This window comes from Vespula vulgaris, chromosome 1 (assembly GCF_905475345.1).
Source record: "Vespula vulgaris chromosome 1, iyVesVulg1.1, whole genome shotgun sequence".
NCBI classification, from domain to species: domain Eukaryota; kingdom Metazoa; phylum Arthropoda; class Insecta; order Hymenoptera; family Vespidae; genus Vespula; species Vespula vulgaris.
In genome coordinates this window covers 756869-774138 of record NC_066586.1, presented here as the reverse complement: position 1 = coordinate 774138, position 17270 = coordinate 756869, and the positions used below count along the sequence as shown (strand labels likewise).

Sequence of the window (17270 nt, the reverse complement as noted above, 5' to 3'; positions counted from 1 at the left end):
TGCACTTTTCTAAATTCTGTCAAATTTCATTAGAATGTTTACTCTTTTGTTCCGTATTAACAAAAAATATATATATATATATATATATATATTCTACCGTATCCTGAGAAATTTAAACTGCTAATATTGATAGCTAAATTATATTTTGTAACTTTACACTGTAATAGAACGATATGATAAAAATTTCTTCAGAAGACTAGATCAATATGAATTCGAATTCCTTCAAAAAATTTACTATATATGCTTGAACTTAAAAGCTTTTGCCAATATTAAACAAAGCAAGAAAAGTACTTTGCCATAATATACATATATTTCACAGGATTACTTCCAACATTACTACTTAACAAAAATATGAACTTCCTTTAAATCACACTTTGAAATGTAACAATACATGTTATTATACACTGACTTTTAAACTGTACAAAAAATGAAACTAAAAACTCAATTATTAAAACATATAAGGAAGCTCTACAATATGTTATAATGCCAATATACTTCATGTCGTAATTGAGATAAAATTTCAAATAAGCGACGTAATAAACGACGTTTATGTATATACGCGACATATTAAGTACTTGGCCGTTTTCACTCTTATTTTCTACATATTCTTAAACAAAAATATTGTATTATCAATATAGACATACATTTCTTAGTAGGAAAAATCTATACATATGTTTTAGAACCGATCTTTTTTTTTTCTCCTTTTTTTCTTTTTCTACGATTCTCATATTGATATTTGAAATAGCTTATTCAGATGGTAAATCATCTTATTGTACAACACAATAGATACTTTTAATCACTATTAAGGAACAATCGTGGCTCAACTCATTAAGTTCGACCAGCCAAAATAAATAGAGATTTAAAGGATAGTAACCAATGTTAAGTTCCAAATGCAATAAATTAATGGAATTTTCCAATTAAATCCCAATAATTTCAAATTCGTAACTTCGTTTTATAAAACTAACATGTATTCGGAAACAATCGCGTTTCTGCGATTGAAAAATTTTCAAGGATCTTGTCGCGGCACCACAACCCACCCATTATTACCGGAAACGGCAGGACTTATCGTTGGTATACAATTATTTACAGGATTGTTAGTTGTCCTCTTGTTTTTCATTATCTCTAATTGCCGTTTTAAATTTCGATATAGCTTCACCAGAGATTCCTAAAAATTATCATAGAATCTATATATCATTTTTCTGTTATTTTTTTTTTTTTTTTTAATTTACAATTTGTTATACCATTACCTTTTCATCCTCTAACTTTCGTAACTCTTGTTGTTGTCGAAGATTATCTATGCTTAGATTTTTTAACATCTCATTCTTATGCTGTCCCAAGAGCGCTATTTCCGTTTGTACTTTTAGATATTCCTGCGCTAATTGTTTATGCTCTTCGAAGATTTCACGGGAACGTTCGCACGTATGGTCCGGTGTAAGGGGTCTTAAATCCGCATCTAAGAGACGGTATACATTATCCAAGTCCTCGCTGGTAGTGCTGGTACCTGCCACATTACAGTATCCAAATAGCTAAGTATACACATGTAATATAATCAATTTATTTCGATAAAATACACAATGATGAAAAAAAAAAGTTCGGTTATGATAAATACAAGTTTGGTGGATAATATTCGAGGAATTTAGGAAATAGATAGGAAATAAAATTTTTAAATATTCCAAATACTCGATAGAGCGATGTATAAAAGATCGTGATATAAAAAAAAAGAGTACATCCGTTACAATCATGGATTATTATATTTTTGTTTCTTCGTTAAACTGTGTGTAAAAAATATATTAAAAAAGATATATATATATACATACATACATACACACACACACACACACACTTCTTTTCGGTATATCTATATACTTTTATAATATTAATAATCGATACTCCCTAAGGAAAAACCTCAAGAAAATCTCGTTTTTATAATGGGATACTAACGCAGTAATACCCAGCAACGCTTCAAAGTGTCGGTTCCTACGATATTCGGATAATCGTCGCACATATTGTTCATCCGTTAAAGAGTATCGTTCCGACTTGTCCAACGAGTTTCTTTCCTTTTCTTTACATTCGAACGAATCTCTCATATACTTCAATCCAATTAAGATCTTTCCAAGAAATAGATCATTGAAAAAAAGCACGTCACAAAGATCATGTTCGAAGTAAAACGTATCGTGGAACGATCCTTCGTTCGAGCATGTACATCGCACAAAAAGAAAGTCGTGAAAATTTTAAATCGTGTGTCCTTAATAAAATCGTTCTTCTTAACGACTCGTTTAAGAAAAGAAAAAAAAAAGAAGAAAAAAGAAAGAAAGAAACAAAGAAACAAAGAGAGAAAAAAAGAAAAGTAAAGAAACAAGAAAAGAAAAGAAAAGAAAAAAAGAAAAGAAAAGAAAAAAGGACGTTAAATTTCGTGATAAAGGAATTGGATTTTGTGGATTATATTCTTGATAACAACAACGATGTGGCTCGTGTTTCGCGCTGGATAATTCGTGGACGTTAAGGTGCTCCTCCGCAGGGAGTCGGCTCTCTACTAAACAAACGAAGTTCTATATCGGGGATGCTGACTCAACCACACCTGCTTCTAAATACTCCCCTACCATACTCCTCCCTGAGGAGGGGAACACCACACCACACATTGCTACATATACGCGAGAGCCAAGAACAAAACGTGTTCACCGCCTTGATTCATCCTCGAGAATCTTAGAAGCGATCTTTCTCTCTTTTTCTCTCTCTCTTTCTCTTTCTCTTTCTTCGTCTTGTCATCGTTCTCTTCGTTGTCGTCTTTGCCTTAGCCGTCGTCACAACGTGCCAGTCAAGTGCGAGTCCGCGCAACCTACCGATTAGCCGTTGGTTTAAATTTAGTGTACACCGCATCACTCTCTTTCTCTTTCTCTCTTCCTCTCTTTCTTACTCTCTCTCTCTCTCTCAAGTCTTTGTGGGCCCTTTGCCAGGGTACACCCATATATATTCTATTAATTTTCGAAATTCCGAGTATACGATCACTATGTGATATCTTGTATTTTTCAACGGCATCATTCTCTATTTTTTTTTTTTCTTGTTTTCCTTTCTTATTTTTCTTTTCTTTTCTTTTCTTTTCTTTTCTTTTCTTTCTTTCTTTCTTCTTCTTCTTCTTCTTTTTTTTTTTTTAACATCTCATCTCGTAACGCCGATAATATCGCAGAGTTTCTTCTTCAACTCTAACATTCTTTCTAATTAAAGTAGCCCTCCGGAAGATTCTACTTTGATCTCGAAATATTTCGATCACTTTAACAGAAGAGAGTAGTAACTCGTTCATATCTCGTTAAAATCATTATTATTCACAGTCACTTTTAAATATTGTTTGAATTCAAGATATTCTCATGTACGTATCCACGCTGTGTGATTGCATTTGTGAATGTTGCTCACTGCAAATGCCCAAATGTCAGAAATATCCTCGATCATTTCCGCTAGCAGATTTTATCGATGGATTGATGTGGATTTTATGATACCGGAAATGAATCGAAAGAAAGTTTACGATTGACGTCTAACAAAAATAAACACAAAAAGCATCTTAAATGATATTCGTATTGATCGTAAGTCCTCGTATTACATACGGATGTAGGTAATTATATTATCGATTCATTATTATATCTATTTTTAAGGAAATGACGGAAGGAATTGAAATTTGTTAGAAGTCGCTGGCAAAGGATTAACAAATATATTGTTATCGTTAAACCAGTTAATCAATCTTAATTTAGAATACTTACCACGAATTATTTTCTTTGTCTTTTGCACCATTTTATCTAAACCAGCCATATTACGAATTTCCCATGACGAATCTGAAAAATTACTAAGTTCCCATGCATCCTAAAATATGATGAAACGACTATTAATTTATTATTATTCGTTATGAGATTTTTTTTTTTTTAGCATCAGATACCAACCGTATCACAATTAACGTGTAACGGGGTCATACTGGATTCACTTTGTGGTAAAATAAATTGTCTATCACCCCGTTGTATTAGTGGTGTAGTATATAGAGCGTCTTTTGCGTTACGATTTGTATTTTCGATGGATGATGTACTTTGGGATATTATAGGATTACATTGCGGTAATGATCTCTTTATTTGCGATGAGGAATGCGTTAATGCATTATTAGAGGACTGTTGAGAAGTTACCGGATACGAATTAAGTTCATCATCTGTTGCATTATCCGTTTGTTTGACAGATGATGTAACATTTGGACATATTGTTCCATTCATGACTGATCCATTTATCCGAGTATCTAAAGTTGTTATATCTAAAATATCATCTTTTGTATCTTCATTACCATCGATATCGTCTGCTTCGCTACCTGCTTAAATATATATATATATATATATTTTTATAATTCTAATGTTACAAAATTGTTCATACTACGATGTGAATACAATTATTTACTGATGTAACATACCCAAGGAATATTCAACAGGCTCTAAATTATTGTTGAAAAATTCAAATAGAATCGTCATAATTCTCACCACTTCATCCATTGAAGGTCTGTCTTCTGGACATTTCTGCCAACATCTGACATTAACATTCCAAACATTATGATAGCATAGAGACACGATGCAAACATTATCAAACATTATACGCTATTTCGGTAATTATCTCACCTAGTCATTAATTCTTCAATAGGTCTTGGACAACCTTCTATCAACGGTGGTCTTTGTCCTATGTGCACAGCCCACATTATTCTATACGCAGATGCACCAATTTCATCAAAAGGTTTTTTACGTGAAAGAACTTCCCATAAAATCACGCCCCAACTAAATACATCACATTTTTCTGTGTATCTTGAACCTTCAAATACTTCTGGTGCCATCCATGCTGCTGATCCTTTATTGTTAGTCATATATGTATTCAAATCACAGGCTGTGCCAAAATCACAAATTTTAAGCGTTTGTCCACCCATGACTAGCAATAAATTTGGTGGCTTTAAATCCCTATTAATTATAAATATACATTAGTTTCTTCTATATTAACTTAATAGACAAATTGCATCTAATTTACCTATGAATTAATGGTTTAGGCTTCATATTATGAAGATATGCTACACCACGTGCACATTGAAGAGCCCAGCTCATCGCATGACTAGCAGTATAGCGTGGTTGTGGATTGCAATGAAGAACTATAATGTATATACAAAGATATAACTTTAACAAGCACACAGACACACACACATATATATATATATCAAATAATTATAATATAAAATACCATTGTATAATGATCCACCTTCTGCATATTCCATTACCAAACATACTGGATTTTTAGTACAAGCACCATACAATTTGACAATATTAGGATGAAAGACTCTTGACAATTGTCTTACTTCTACCGTGAAAGCTTTCCTTTCACCCTCAGAATTTATATGTTTTACAGCAACATATTGACCTCTCCACTTTCCTTTCCATACAACTCCAAAGGATCCCTTACCAACTACCTGTCGTTAAAAGTATAAAACAAATCAAGCTAACATTATAATATAATAATAAATTATACTTTTATAGTTTTAAATATATGTGTGTGTGTGTATGCATGTATGTGGGTGTGTAAATATATATATATATATATATATATATATATATAAAATTACAGTTACTTATACTTGGATGGCAATATACCTAGCGAAAAGTGCACAGTTCAAAAAATTAATATTTGAGGTTATTTTTAATTATAAATATATTCTGCTTCGTAGAAATGATATATTATAAATAAAGCAAAATTTCCATTAACTAATATTCCACGATGTTACAAGTCTTCCAATGAAAGTCAACAGGAAATCTATAAAAAACATAAACGAACGCAATATGATCGAATAGAAAACTACCTGCTCTCTTTCAATTTCAGTGTAATCAATTTCTTCAATGAACTGTTGCTGATGGCCGGTTATGTCTCTGTTCGCCATCGCACACAGTCCACATTACATTGTTATGATGGCACATTTAACCGACCAAGAAAACTAATGCACAAATGTTTACTTAAACTGGCCTCAGACTGCCTTGCCATTTGCCATTTTCAATATCAGACCTTGTACCATGGAATACTAGACAAAATGAACAGAAACTAAAATATATGCAGCTCGATTGTGGCGCTATCGAGTAGTCAAAATGATAACTATTTATGAATATGAATTCAAAAATGAATTATTATTAAAGAAAAAAATTTCATAACTTCTGTTAGTTATATATCTATATTGAATGATTTAAAAATTATACAATTTTACTAATATGATACTAATTATTGATTTCTATTCATTACTTTATCGGTACTTCATAAATTTACTACTTCATAATGGATATATACTTACATATATATTGTGTTATCACACGTACACACACACATACATATACTGTATATAGATCCAGGTACACATGCATACGGCGAACATAACCTCCATATTTATTATTTATGTTCAGTGTCGATCAAAAATTTCTCTGACTCATAGTCAATTATAATTTGGTATTATTAGTTTTTTTTTTATTCCAAAACGTGTGAAATAGAAATTATTCTGTAAAAATATATTTTGAGGTATTTCTTTATAATTTAAAACTATGAGTTTGTGTCTGTTATTAATAAAATAAAATTGTTATTGTATATAAAATTCATTAACATTATAGGTATATAAATGTTGGGTTTGATATAACAAAAAAGTGTGATGCTTGTCCTTCGTGGAATTCAAAATACAAATTCCTTTATTTTATTGGGTGGCCTTCTTCTATGTCTTGTTTTAACAATTCAAATTAAACAAATTTATACCAATAATCAAAAGTATAATCGTTATTTAGGATACGAACAATATGTATGATTCTTTCATTTGATTTTTTTCAAACTTTTTATATTATAATTATTTAACTTTTTTTCTGATATAATTTATGTTTTTATTAGATCAATGAAATATCCCAAGAATTGAAGACTGTTGAAAAAACTGCTAATAAATCATCGATATATGTTCATCACTTAAATGAAATACTTTTTAAACATCGTGAAAAAGATATGAAAAATGCTTCACTGTCACGAATAGCAAAATTAATGCGAGGGGAAACAAGCTGAAATAGATCTGAGAGATGTAACAAAATTTTTTAATATATTTATATATTTGTAAATATGTATATATATAAATATAAAAAGAGGAAATAAACTTCCTATCTTATCAGATTATATTATTTAGGATATAACAAAATTAATGAGTAAAAAAAAGATTATATCTCCTAATCTATATTATATAAGGGCATACACTGTGGATTATTTACATGATTACCAGTATTTTGTAAGACTCCATGTGGAACACATAACCATGGATCATTAGTAACTTTTTGCCAATTGAATAATTGTTTTTGTAAATCAATCACTATGTTCTGCAACAAAATTTTCTCAGTTAACATTTTTGTTTAATAATATAGATGGATACTTTACTTTATTTTACCTTCATTGATGGCTTTGAAAATATATTGTTTCTCTCTTCAGGATCATATTTTAAATTATATAGTTCCCATTCTGGTCTTTGATAATATGACTTTAATGTTTTATACCATGGAAGAGGTTGTTTATTATATGTTCTGTTTAGGAGATCCTTATATAAAAAAAAAATAAATTGCATTAATTAAATAATGAAAATTATATTTCCAGTAGTCTATGATAAATCTATAACTTGTTATAGAAATTACCTCAAAGGTTGGAGATACATATAAATCCTGATCGATTGGGAAGGGCATTTTATAATTCAAATTATGTATTAATTTATAGCGTTTAGTTCTAATTACACGCATAGGATAGTACATAGTAACTTCATGATGAGTTTGACTAGCAAAAATTGATCTCTCTTCCTGTGGCTCTGTATATATATATATAAATATATTTATAATAAAACTTATATAATATATACCTTTTATATTTACCTTTAGTAAGGAGTGGAAGAAGAGATCTGCCTGTAAGATTTGGTAGAAAAACTTCATTTTTATTCAGTGCTTCATTTTCATAAGATATATTATACCAATCTAACAAAGTAGGTACTACATCCAGTAGGGATGTCATAGCATATGTTACTTGATTTCTTCGTTCTTTATGGATTGGTGATGAAATCATCATAGGTTCTGCCATACCTTATATCAGATGGAAAAATGAATAAAATGAATTTTTTAATTGATACATTATCTGTATTTATATTGTACTATTTATTGAATATACCAGAATCATATAGATTAGTCCGACCGTTAGGAAATGGAATTCCATTATCAGATGTATAAAGTATTAAAGTATTATCTTTAAAACCTGCATTTTTAAGCTCATCTAAAACCAAACCTACACCTATAAAAACATAAAAATATTAGTATAAGAAATTTTATAAAGAAAAATAAATTCTATATTATACTTAAATTTATTTAATTAATTTATAAATATTTTCATAAAAAAATCATCATTCGTTACCTTGATCTAAACGAGAAATTGTTGTGTATTGTGCAGCAATATCTCTTCTAGCAGCTTCAGTATCTTGAACAAAATATGGTACTTTTACCTGATCCCACTGATAATATATTGGATGCCAATCAGGAATTGTACCCATTCCAACATCTCCATTACCAAACTTTTCACAGAAATTACCATATTGTGGGTGTGTATGACCACATCGATGTGGATCATGAAAAGCAATATATAAGAAAAATGGTCTATAAAGTATTATTTTATTATTTAGTAACATGATACTCCCTTTATAATAATTTATTTTAACTGAAAACATACTGTGTTTTATTTTGTGAAAGAAACTCCCGAACTAATAGTTTAATTTTTGTAATATTTCGTCCTACTTGTAGTATATCATTATTCTCTTCTGTATGTGAAAAATCAAATGGATATACATTTCCTGGGCCTACATGTTTTTTACCAATTATACCTATACAAAAAAAATGATTTACAAGTTGTATTAGAATATTGCAATCTTTTTGCTTTTGTTATTTATATACCTGTTCTAATATTATTTTTTTGTAATATTTTTGGTAAACTTTGAATATTATTAAATGAATTAAAATGATGGACCCCATGATGTAGTCCATACATTCCATTTTCATGACTTGGTAACCCAGTTAATAACGCAGCACGACTAAAAAAGATATAACATTTCATTGAATAAAAAAAGGAATATTTTTTATGTTGAATAAACATTTTACCTAGGAGAACAGCTGCTGACTGAAGTATATGCATTATTAAACAGCAAACTTTCTTTTGCTAAAGAATCTAAATTGGGTGATTGACAAATTTTATTTAAGTACGATCTCATTTCAAAGCCAGCATCATCAGCTGAAAGTAAAAAAATAAAAAAATAAAAATACATATATTAAATATATATATATATATTTTATATTCATTTCGAATCAGATTAATTTTTAAATAAGATAATAAAGCAACTAAACGATATAAGCATTGTTTTAAACAGATATATAATGATATAGGACTATGAATATCTCGTATGTTATTATAAGAGCATATGGTGAAAATACTTATATATATTGTATAATTACAGAAGTGTATTATATTATAATATTTAAAGAGATAAAATATATTCATATATATATATATAAATAAAAAAAAATAACTCTTATGCATAGCAAGATATTCTTTTGAAAAGTTGTTAAAAAATTCAATTATTTAATTTGATATTAAATTTACATAGAAAAAAAATGTAATAGCTGTAATTAGAAGAAAAAAAGGAAATATAATCGTTTACCCAAAAGTAGCAGCACATTTTTCTGTTCTGCCGTAGGATCAGCCTCTGCATGATAGTATTTTAATATATTAATAAATAAAATACAAAATAATGTATCAATGAAAATCCTGCGCGACATGTTTCAGGAAGAACTTTGAGAACCTGGAGTCAGTCGACCATGTTATTTAAAAATACCAATCAGAAACTTCGCTATAATACAGGTATTTTTTGATTGGTTCTCAGGGTATGACGTATATATATATAAAAAGGATTACTAGGCGCGCAAAAAGTATCTCATAATCAGATGGATCATTTTGATATTATCAAAAGTATCTTATAATCAGATAGATCAATTTGATATTATCTACTATCGTCTGTTATAGTTATCTACTAATACTGGCTGTACGAACCACATTACATGATTTGACAAAATTGCGTACAATTGTCGGTGATTATCAAATCGTGATATTACGTTGTGTCGAAAGCAATTTATCGTATCATATTAAAGAGAAAAAAATATATTCTAAGATATTTGTAATATCAATCATGGCGAAGCGGATTGTAATATTCGGAGCTACGGGAAATACCGGGCTTTGTGTTTTAAATCATGCTGTGGAAAAGGGTAATTTGTATAATCAAAAATATCATTGATTTATTCGAGAGGTTATTGTTATATTGCTAAGTGGAATTTCGAATATATTTGTACCTGTTATAATGCATGACAAAGCATAATTTCATTGTTTTTCAATATTTTCGAGTAACGTAAATTTAAATTATGATTGGTGAATTAATTTATATCATTATACATTTTCGTTGGATCAATTTATTCGATAATCAGTTAAGAATTTTTATGAATTCGTTAGATTTAAGATTTATTTGAATAATAAATATAGATTCATAATATAAATAAGATTTTAAAGAAATCTTTCAATTATTATTATAATTATTTATATTGTTTACAATGTAAATATATATTTTATTACAATCCATTGATTCTATGTTTATTCTTTTAAGGAGAGAAAATTTACAAGAATATTTACCTGTTATAATAATATCCTTAGTCACAAGCTGAAATCAATGGTTTAATTATTATTACTATTATACTTGTATGTGTAAAAAAATTGTTAATGTTCAATATTTATCAACTGTATCAATATAAATATACAATAAGTTGCTCTTATGGCATACAAGATTAATTTTTGTTTATGTCACTTGTCTATTTAATATTTATAGCTTTCTTTTGTAATATTTATCTATTTTAGCTTTATTGTTATCACTATTGTCATGTTATATTAGCATATTATGGAATATCAAAAATCATATTTTTATAATCACTTGTTAATACTACTTTGCTTTATACAATGAATTTGATTATGGCAATTTAATACATGGTAGTAGAAAAATGAATTATCTTAGGTATGGATGTAAGAGTTTTTGTGAGAGATAAGACCAAGATACCAGAAAATCTTAGAAACAAAGTGGATATAATTATTGGAGATGTCACCAACGATAGAGATGTTTCAAAAGCTGTAGCTAGTAGAGATGCTGTTGTTGTTGCACTTGGTACTAGAAATGATCTTAGTAAGAATCATATCATTATTAAATTTATAATAAATATAAAGTTTACTTATTCAAATAAACACAAAAATCCTTTAAATGTAATATAAATATTATTTTTAATTGCCATAAGAACCAACTACTGTACTATCAGAAGGTATGAAAAATATAATAGAGGCTATGAAGACGCATAATGTTGAATTGGTTTCTGTATGTTTATCAGGTAAAATATCATTTCAAGGTTATCACAAACATGCAGAAGTCCTACTCACAAAATTAAAATTTTTCTGTTTTCTTTTCTTTTTTTTTTTTTTTTTTTTTTATTATAGCATTTTTATTCTATAAGCCTGATGCTGTACCAGTTATATTCAAAGATCTGAATGCAGATCATCAGCGTATGTTTGATCTTCTGAAAGAAAGTGGATTAAAATGGATTGCCATATTACCACCACATATTTCTAGTATAGAAACATCCTCTTTTCTATTCTTTTATCTTTTAAAATTCAATCAATCCAGTTATTATTATATAATTATTGCAATTATTTTACAGGTACAGAAAATTTAAAATATATTATAAAACATGACGAATCCCCAGGTCGTGCCATTTCAAAATATGCTTTGGGTGCATTTCTTGTTGATTGTCTCGAACAATCAGATCATTATCAAAAAATATGTGGTATTGCAACTGACTCATAATTATGAATTTTGGTCTCATAGAAAATTATATGCACATTATTAGTATTGTAATCTATTTGTACATTACTCACACAAGTCAGTCTTTTGAAAAAATGATGGGAAATATAATAAAATCAATTGATAAAATTATTATAATATTAAAATAAATATGTATGATATTGTAACATAATTATACTAAGCAGGTTATCAGAATAAAACTTCAATCTACCAAAATGTCTATTTAAAAATCATAAAAGTAACAGTTAATATATATATATATATATATATATATATATATATATATATACAAAGCAGAAAAAATTATTTATGTACAAATTTTCTATTAGCTTCTAATACTTAAATGAAAAGATTGGTGCACTAATATCCTACATATATTGATTCAAATAAAAGAGAATTCAAAAATATGGTCAAAATCAATAAAATACACATGCAGGAAATATTTGTAACATTTGATACTTAAAGACATATAATCAATCATCTCATAGATTAGTCATAATTCACTCAGGAATAAGATCAAGGATTATTATTGTGATTGACTATTTTCGTAAAAATAATAAATTCAAATGCAAAAAGGTATTTTGAAAAAATCTGTAAAATGTAATTATCATAATTTTTTAACCATGTGTGTTTTTTGAGATAGCATTCTTATATCAAAATATTCAAATACTAATTGTGGCATTGGAGGGGGTGGGGGACCAGAAAAAAGTGTATTTTTTTCTTTCTGTTTTGCTTCAACTATGGTAGTAGGAGGTAGAAATTTTCTATATCCACACGTTTCGATGGGGTCACAAATCGTATATCCATTTTTAATATAAAATAGTTCTTGACCTTTTGTTATCAAGTATACTGTTTTGAAACCTTTCCTTGCCACATATTCTTCCGTCCCACGTAACAATCTAGATCCCAATCCTTGAGCTCTGGATTTGTAATCAACTACGACTGAAATAAAAATATAAATTATATGTATTAATATTCTAAAATTCTTACAAAAATAATCATTTGCAAAACTTTACCTGATTCAATGTAACAACTGTGACGTACTTTAGGTATCAAAGATACTTTGCAATGACCAAGAACTCGACTTTCTCTATCTAATAAAACTAGACACGTAGGAAAGTCGTCACAAGATACCTTCAAAGACTTTAGTCTGCAATAAAAAAGAAAAAATACTAATAACGATGAAATGAAAAATGTTGTTTTACATGATGCTTTAATGACATTGATAACTATTCAATTCTCATATTTAAAGATATTGAAATAACGTACCGAGCTGTTTCACTTCTTGGCCATTCTGTATTGAGCAATTTACAACATTCTTTAACTAATTCTGGCCTATGGTGAAGTGGAATAACATCGTACCATATATCTGTATATACATCATTTGACATTTTCTATAAATAACATGTGAATTAGACATGATCATTTTACGTATAAATATATAAAAAAAAATCCATTATCTAATATAATATTAAATTACAATAATATATATGTAAATAACTATAACAGAAATTGTAAATGATATATATATATTTATATGTAATACTCATATACTTCAAAATAATTTATATAGATGTATATAATATGCACCCGTTTAAAAATATGAAAATTAAACAAATTTCATATATATCTGAAATTTATTTTGGACAAATATATATATAAAATAATATGAAATAATAATTCACGAATACATAAATACTTTGATAAAATTTCAAAACTATTAATTACGACTAGAGTATTACAAAGATATTACAAATACTTGTTTAATTACGGCTGCATTATGATACGACATGTTTGTCATATACATCGACCGTTGGAAGAATTTCAATTTTTATGACGATTTTAATAGATAGAACATCGTACAGGTAACTCTAACTTTAAAAATATTCTTCAAATCACTCTTATAAATACAATGCTAAAAATGATTCAGGGGAAAAGGGGTGAAAAAAGCAAAGAGGGTAGAAAAATAAAAAAAAAATCACGTTCACCAATAGAATGATCGCATTGTAGCAGGTGCCTTATCGTAAAATGTCCTTACCCTTTATTTCTTTTTTTATACGATGAGAACTTGACACACTATTCGAAAGGTCACTGTTCTCCACCTGCACCTCGTGCAGAAATAGCGATCAAACCAGTTTCATTCGGTACCAGGAGAACGATATTTCTGTTAAACGTGTATCCCCCACCGTTATGTAAAATTATTTCCACCACGCCTCACGAATACTTTTTTTTCATCTTAATACGTTGATCGCCACGCGTCATCCATATTAGGGTGATCGGTAATAAGCAATAGAGCAGATTTCTAATGAGAAACGAACGAAATACACACAAAAAAGATTTACGAGGTTTTGCGTCTTGAGAATTTATCAAAAATACAACTATGCGTTAAAATCGTTGTCGCAACAGCTGATACGCTAACTACGATGATCCACGGATTTATGTTCGACTATTAACGTATTCAATCTCACCATTCTTTATTTATAACAAATTTACATACATTTTTCATGATGATCGCACATTTTCACGCTCTTTTCCAAAAGTATTCTCATGACGTTATAATCAAATTAAGAGAAAATCCTGCTTTTCACAAAATTCCACGTTACCTTACGACGCCATTAATAGAATAGATTTTCATCAATTTCATATCTATATTCTCTATCTTTCCCGATAAAGAGCAAAGATCAATGAATTCAATGTTATCAAATGCATCACGCACACACATACACATAGAAATATCTTTTAGATTATTTAATTTTTTTCGTATTGGACAATTTATCAAATATGTGCTATCAAATACGATAATTTCCAATGTGTGACATGTGACAGTCGAGCACGTTATAATCGCACATGTCTTAGCCAAAGCCGGGGTAATCTCCCGCCAAAACCGATCGACTGTCAGGTTGCCTCGTCGTATTTAATATATTCCCCCTTTTTTCTTTTTAATTCTATTTCTGTCCTGTTTCACTCTCCAACGATATATCTGTACGTCAACTATCTATTAGTACGAGCTTTAAGACCTCTTTTCGTATCACGACTGCCCCATTTTTCTTAATAGCCTTCATCCTAAATGTGGACTTGGCCTGCTTTCACGTATATATATATATATATACACACACATATATATATAAATTATTAGTAGGCTTTCGCTTTTGTATGTATTATATACATGCGTACATTGCCTACGGCACGTGTATGCCTAAACTCTATTCGAAGAGTCAACGATGCGAATAATGCAAAAAAGATTGATCCTACGCGTGTATGTGTATGTGTGATGACATCACATTTTATGATCTCTCTCTTTCTCTCACTCTCTTTCTTTTTCTTTCTCTCTCTGCGTCATCTCTTCTTTGTGTTTGTCTTACGTCATTGAGCGAGACATTCCGTCCAATAAAAAGAATGAACGCTTCTTGATGCTTTTTCGAACGTGCTCAACGTATTTATATTTTCGCGCGATTTCTAACAAAGAACAACGTACAGCCATTTTGTAATTTAGGCTGTTCTTCACTTTTCGCTTGTAGCGTATGCGACTTCAGCGACAGGTATGGGCAAAATACGAACTACAAGCACAATAGGATAATACTGTCCTCTTGATGAGCCTATTGCATCAGTGCATAAGCTTGTATAGGTTATAATCCTTTACGCGTAAGCTAATAATCGAGTTAGGTGTGAGAAATTTTTGTATATAGTAAAAATAGTAGTACATCTGACAGACTCTTACTTTTGATTTTTAAGTTAAATTTATACAAATAATCAAAGTATATTTAAGCAATCATTAGCTCGAGATTAATTCCGATGACATAGGAAACATTTCAAATATAACATGTAAGATAAAAGATAATAGCAACAATAAACCAATGGTGAATCTATTTTTTTTTATATTATTACTGTTATTTAAATATTAAAAAACAAATCTAAGACTGTAATAAAAGAGAAAAGAAATTTCTCTTATTAAAATGTATCTAAATGTTTATTAATAATTATGTACATATCATCATTAATAAATATAAATAATAAAGAGATTAAAATTTTTCAATGCGTTTCTTTAAGAAATTATTTTAGAATCTACTATATTTAATTTATTTATCCATCGAAATGTGAATTGTAATGTAGCAACAAGTTAGCAAGTTAGCAGTTGAGTATTTCGTTAAAAATTAAAAAGAAAAAATTGTTGAAAACGCATTGAAATATGCAGCCATTCGCCCGGTAATACTTGCGTTATATAATTTAGATTTAGATTTTAATATATCGTAAGTAATACCGACCCAGGTCTCACCGCGTGGAGGGTGCTGCTTATGGAGACCCACAAGTTAACAGTGACCATTTAAAAAACTATCCTATTCAAAGTATATAGAAATAATTTGTACCTTTCAATCGCTCGTTTACCGGTACAACACGGTACAAATGAAAAACATGGTATACGTTGTAGTATTTTTGGTCGATCTTGCGTACCTTTCATCAATGCGATTTTTGTGTTTTCCATAATTGCTATTTCCTATTCATTTCGTGATTTAAAGAATTTCTAATTTAATGGCCTCAATGGCACTTGATTTTAAAGAGAAAAAAGAAAATAAATGTAATATAAAGAAAATAAATATGTATATATTGTTTACGAATGATAATATTCCGAATTGAATTGAATTTAACTTTAAACAAATAAAAGAAAATGAGAAATTCAATTCAAAATTATTAGTATCAATAATATATGAAATAATCTACTTCACGTATGTTTTAAGTTGTTCAAATAATTCTAAAATAATCAAAAGTATAATTTACTTAAGCTTACCCGTTTGGAAAGAGCGTGCTTCGGTCTTTACTCGTCGACATCCAAAAGAAAACTGTTTCGATACAGTCAAACAATAGTCAGTGAACAGATTGTTTTTGTTTACAAGCAACGACCGCGCGATCAGATTTTAACTCTATTTAAATATTAATTCTATTGTATTTTATATTTAACGCGTTTTGGAGATATTACAAAAATTTAATAATATCTCGAAAACTAAAACTCTTTGGCACGATTGGTTGAAGATGTATTTTCTTTTTTTTTTTTTTTTATTATAATATTATCTTTTGAAAGCTCATTAAAATGCCTGAATAAGTTATTGTGGCTTCACCGTAGAGCATCGTGAAACGTGTTTCTTTGCATTTGGCATGGATCAGAAAATCTGTTTATCAGTTTACTCACACAAACAAGGAAGCAGTCGTCTACTTCATAGAAACAGACACACACAACTCAAGGGTTTATATGAAAATCAGTAGTGGGGATATGAGCTTCTCCTCTTTTGTCGCATAGTTCAAG

The 17270-nt window shown here is 29.0% G+C and overlaps 4 protein-coding genes and 1 long non-coding RNA gene across 10 annotated transcripts; 2 read left to right on the top strand and 3 right to left on the bottom strand.

Moving 5' to 3' along the window:
- Positions 1–288: 288 nt before the first annotated feature.
- LOC127070234 (mitogen-activated protein kinase kinase kinase 7-like) lies at positions 289–6074 on the bottom strand. Of its 3 annotated transcripts, none has more exons than XM_051007958.1 (9): positions 5855–6073; positions 5242–5467; positions 5035–5152; positions 4638–4967; positions 4436–4548; positions 3927–4339; positions 3750–3849; positions 1248–1501; positions 289–1165 (listed from the first exon to the last, which is right to left on the bottom strand). In XM_051007958.1, the coding sequence occupies exons 1-9, from the start codon at positions 5930–5932 to the stop codon at positions 1007–1009; spliced, it is 1791 nt and encodes a 596-aa protein (XP_050863915.1). In that variant the 5' UTR covers positions 5933–6073; the 3' UTR covers positions 289–1006. The 3 variants fall into 3 exon arrangements, with proteins under 3 accessions (XP_050863915.1, XP_050863919.1, XP_050863928.1); XM_051007962.1 differs by having other exon boundaries at positions 3927–4336; positions 5855–6072; XM_051007971.1 differs by lacking the exons at positions 289–1165; positions 1248–1501 and adding an exon at positions 3068–3449 and having other exon boundaries at positions 5855–6074.
- A 313-nt stretch (positions 6075–6387) lies between these two features.
- LOC127070308 (uncharacterized) lies at positions 6388–8170 on the top strand. The gene is made up of 3 exons (XR_007784459.1): positions 6388–6555; positions 6645–6826; positions 6913–8170. It is a non-coding gene; the product is annotated as an uncharacterized LOC127070308 (long non-coding RNA).
- Positions 7100–11141, bottom strand: LOC127070250 (N-sulphoglucosamine sulphohydrolase). Of its 3 annotated transcripts, XM_051007984.1 has the most exons (11): positions 10765–11141; positions 9746–9790; positions 9189–9318; positions 8985–9121; positions 8764–8914; positions 8452–8690; positions 8212–8331; positions 7923–8126; positions 7692–7858; positions 7451–7597; positions 7100–7382 (listed from the first exon to the last, which is right to left on the bottom strand). In XM_051007984.1, the coding sequence occupies exons 3-11, from the start codon at positions 9296–9298 to the stop codon at positions 7236–7238; spliced, it is 1422 nt and encodes a 473-aa protein (XP_050863941.1). In that variant the 5' UTR covers positions 9299–9318; positions 9746–9790; positions 10765–11141; the 3' UTR covers positions 7100–7235. The 3 variants fall into 3 exon arrangements, with proteins under 3 accessions (XP_050863941.1, XP_050863950.1, XP_050863940.1); XM_051007993.1 differs by lacking the exon at positions 9746–9790; XM_051007983.1 differs by lacking the exon at positions 10765–11141 and having other exon boundaries at positions 9746–10000.
- Positions 10203–12212, top strand: LOC127070296 (flavin reductase (NADPH)). The gene is made up of 5 exons (XM_051008052.1): positions 10203–10346; positions 11141–11305; positions 11415–11504; positions 11611–11742; positions 11832–12212. The coding sequence occupies exons 1-5, from the start codon at positions 10271–10273 to the stop codon at positions 11975–11977; spliced, it is 609 nt and encodes a 202-aa protein (XP_050864009.1). The 5' UTR covers positions 10203–10270; the 3' UTR covers positions 11978–12212.
- A 339-nt stretch (positions 12213–12551) lies between these two features.
- Positions 12552–16270, bottom strand: LOC127070305 (N-alpha-acetyltransferase 80). Of its 2 annotated transcripts, XM_051008075.1 has the most exons (5): positions 14472–16270; positions 14013–14276; positions 13244–13368; positions 12991–13124; positions 12552–12916 (listed from the first exon to the last, which is right to left on the bottom strand). In XM_051008075.1, exons 3-5 carry the CDS (start codon positions 13363–13365, stop codon positions 12582–12584), a joined length of 591 nt encoding a protein of 196 aa, XP_050864032.1. In that variant the 5' UTR covers positions 13366–13368; positions 14013–14276; positions 14472–16270; the 3' UTR covers positions 12552–12581. The 2 variants fall into 2 exon arrangements, with proteins under 2 accessions (XP_050864032.1, XP_050864021.1); XM_051008064.1 differs by having other exon boundaries at positions 14013–16270.
- Between the last annotated feature and the right edge of the window lie 1000 nt (positions 16271–17270).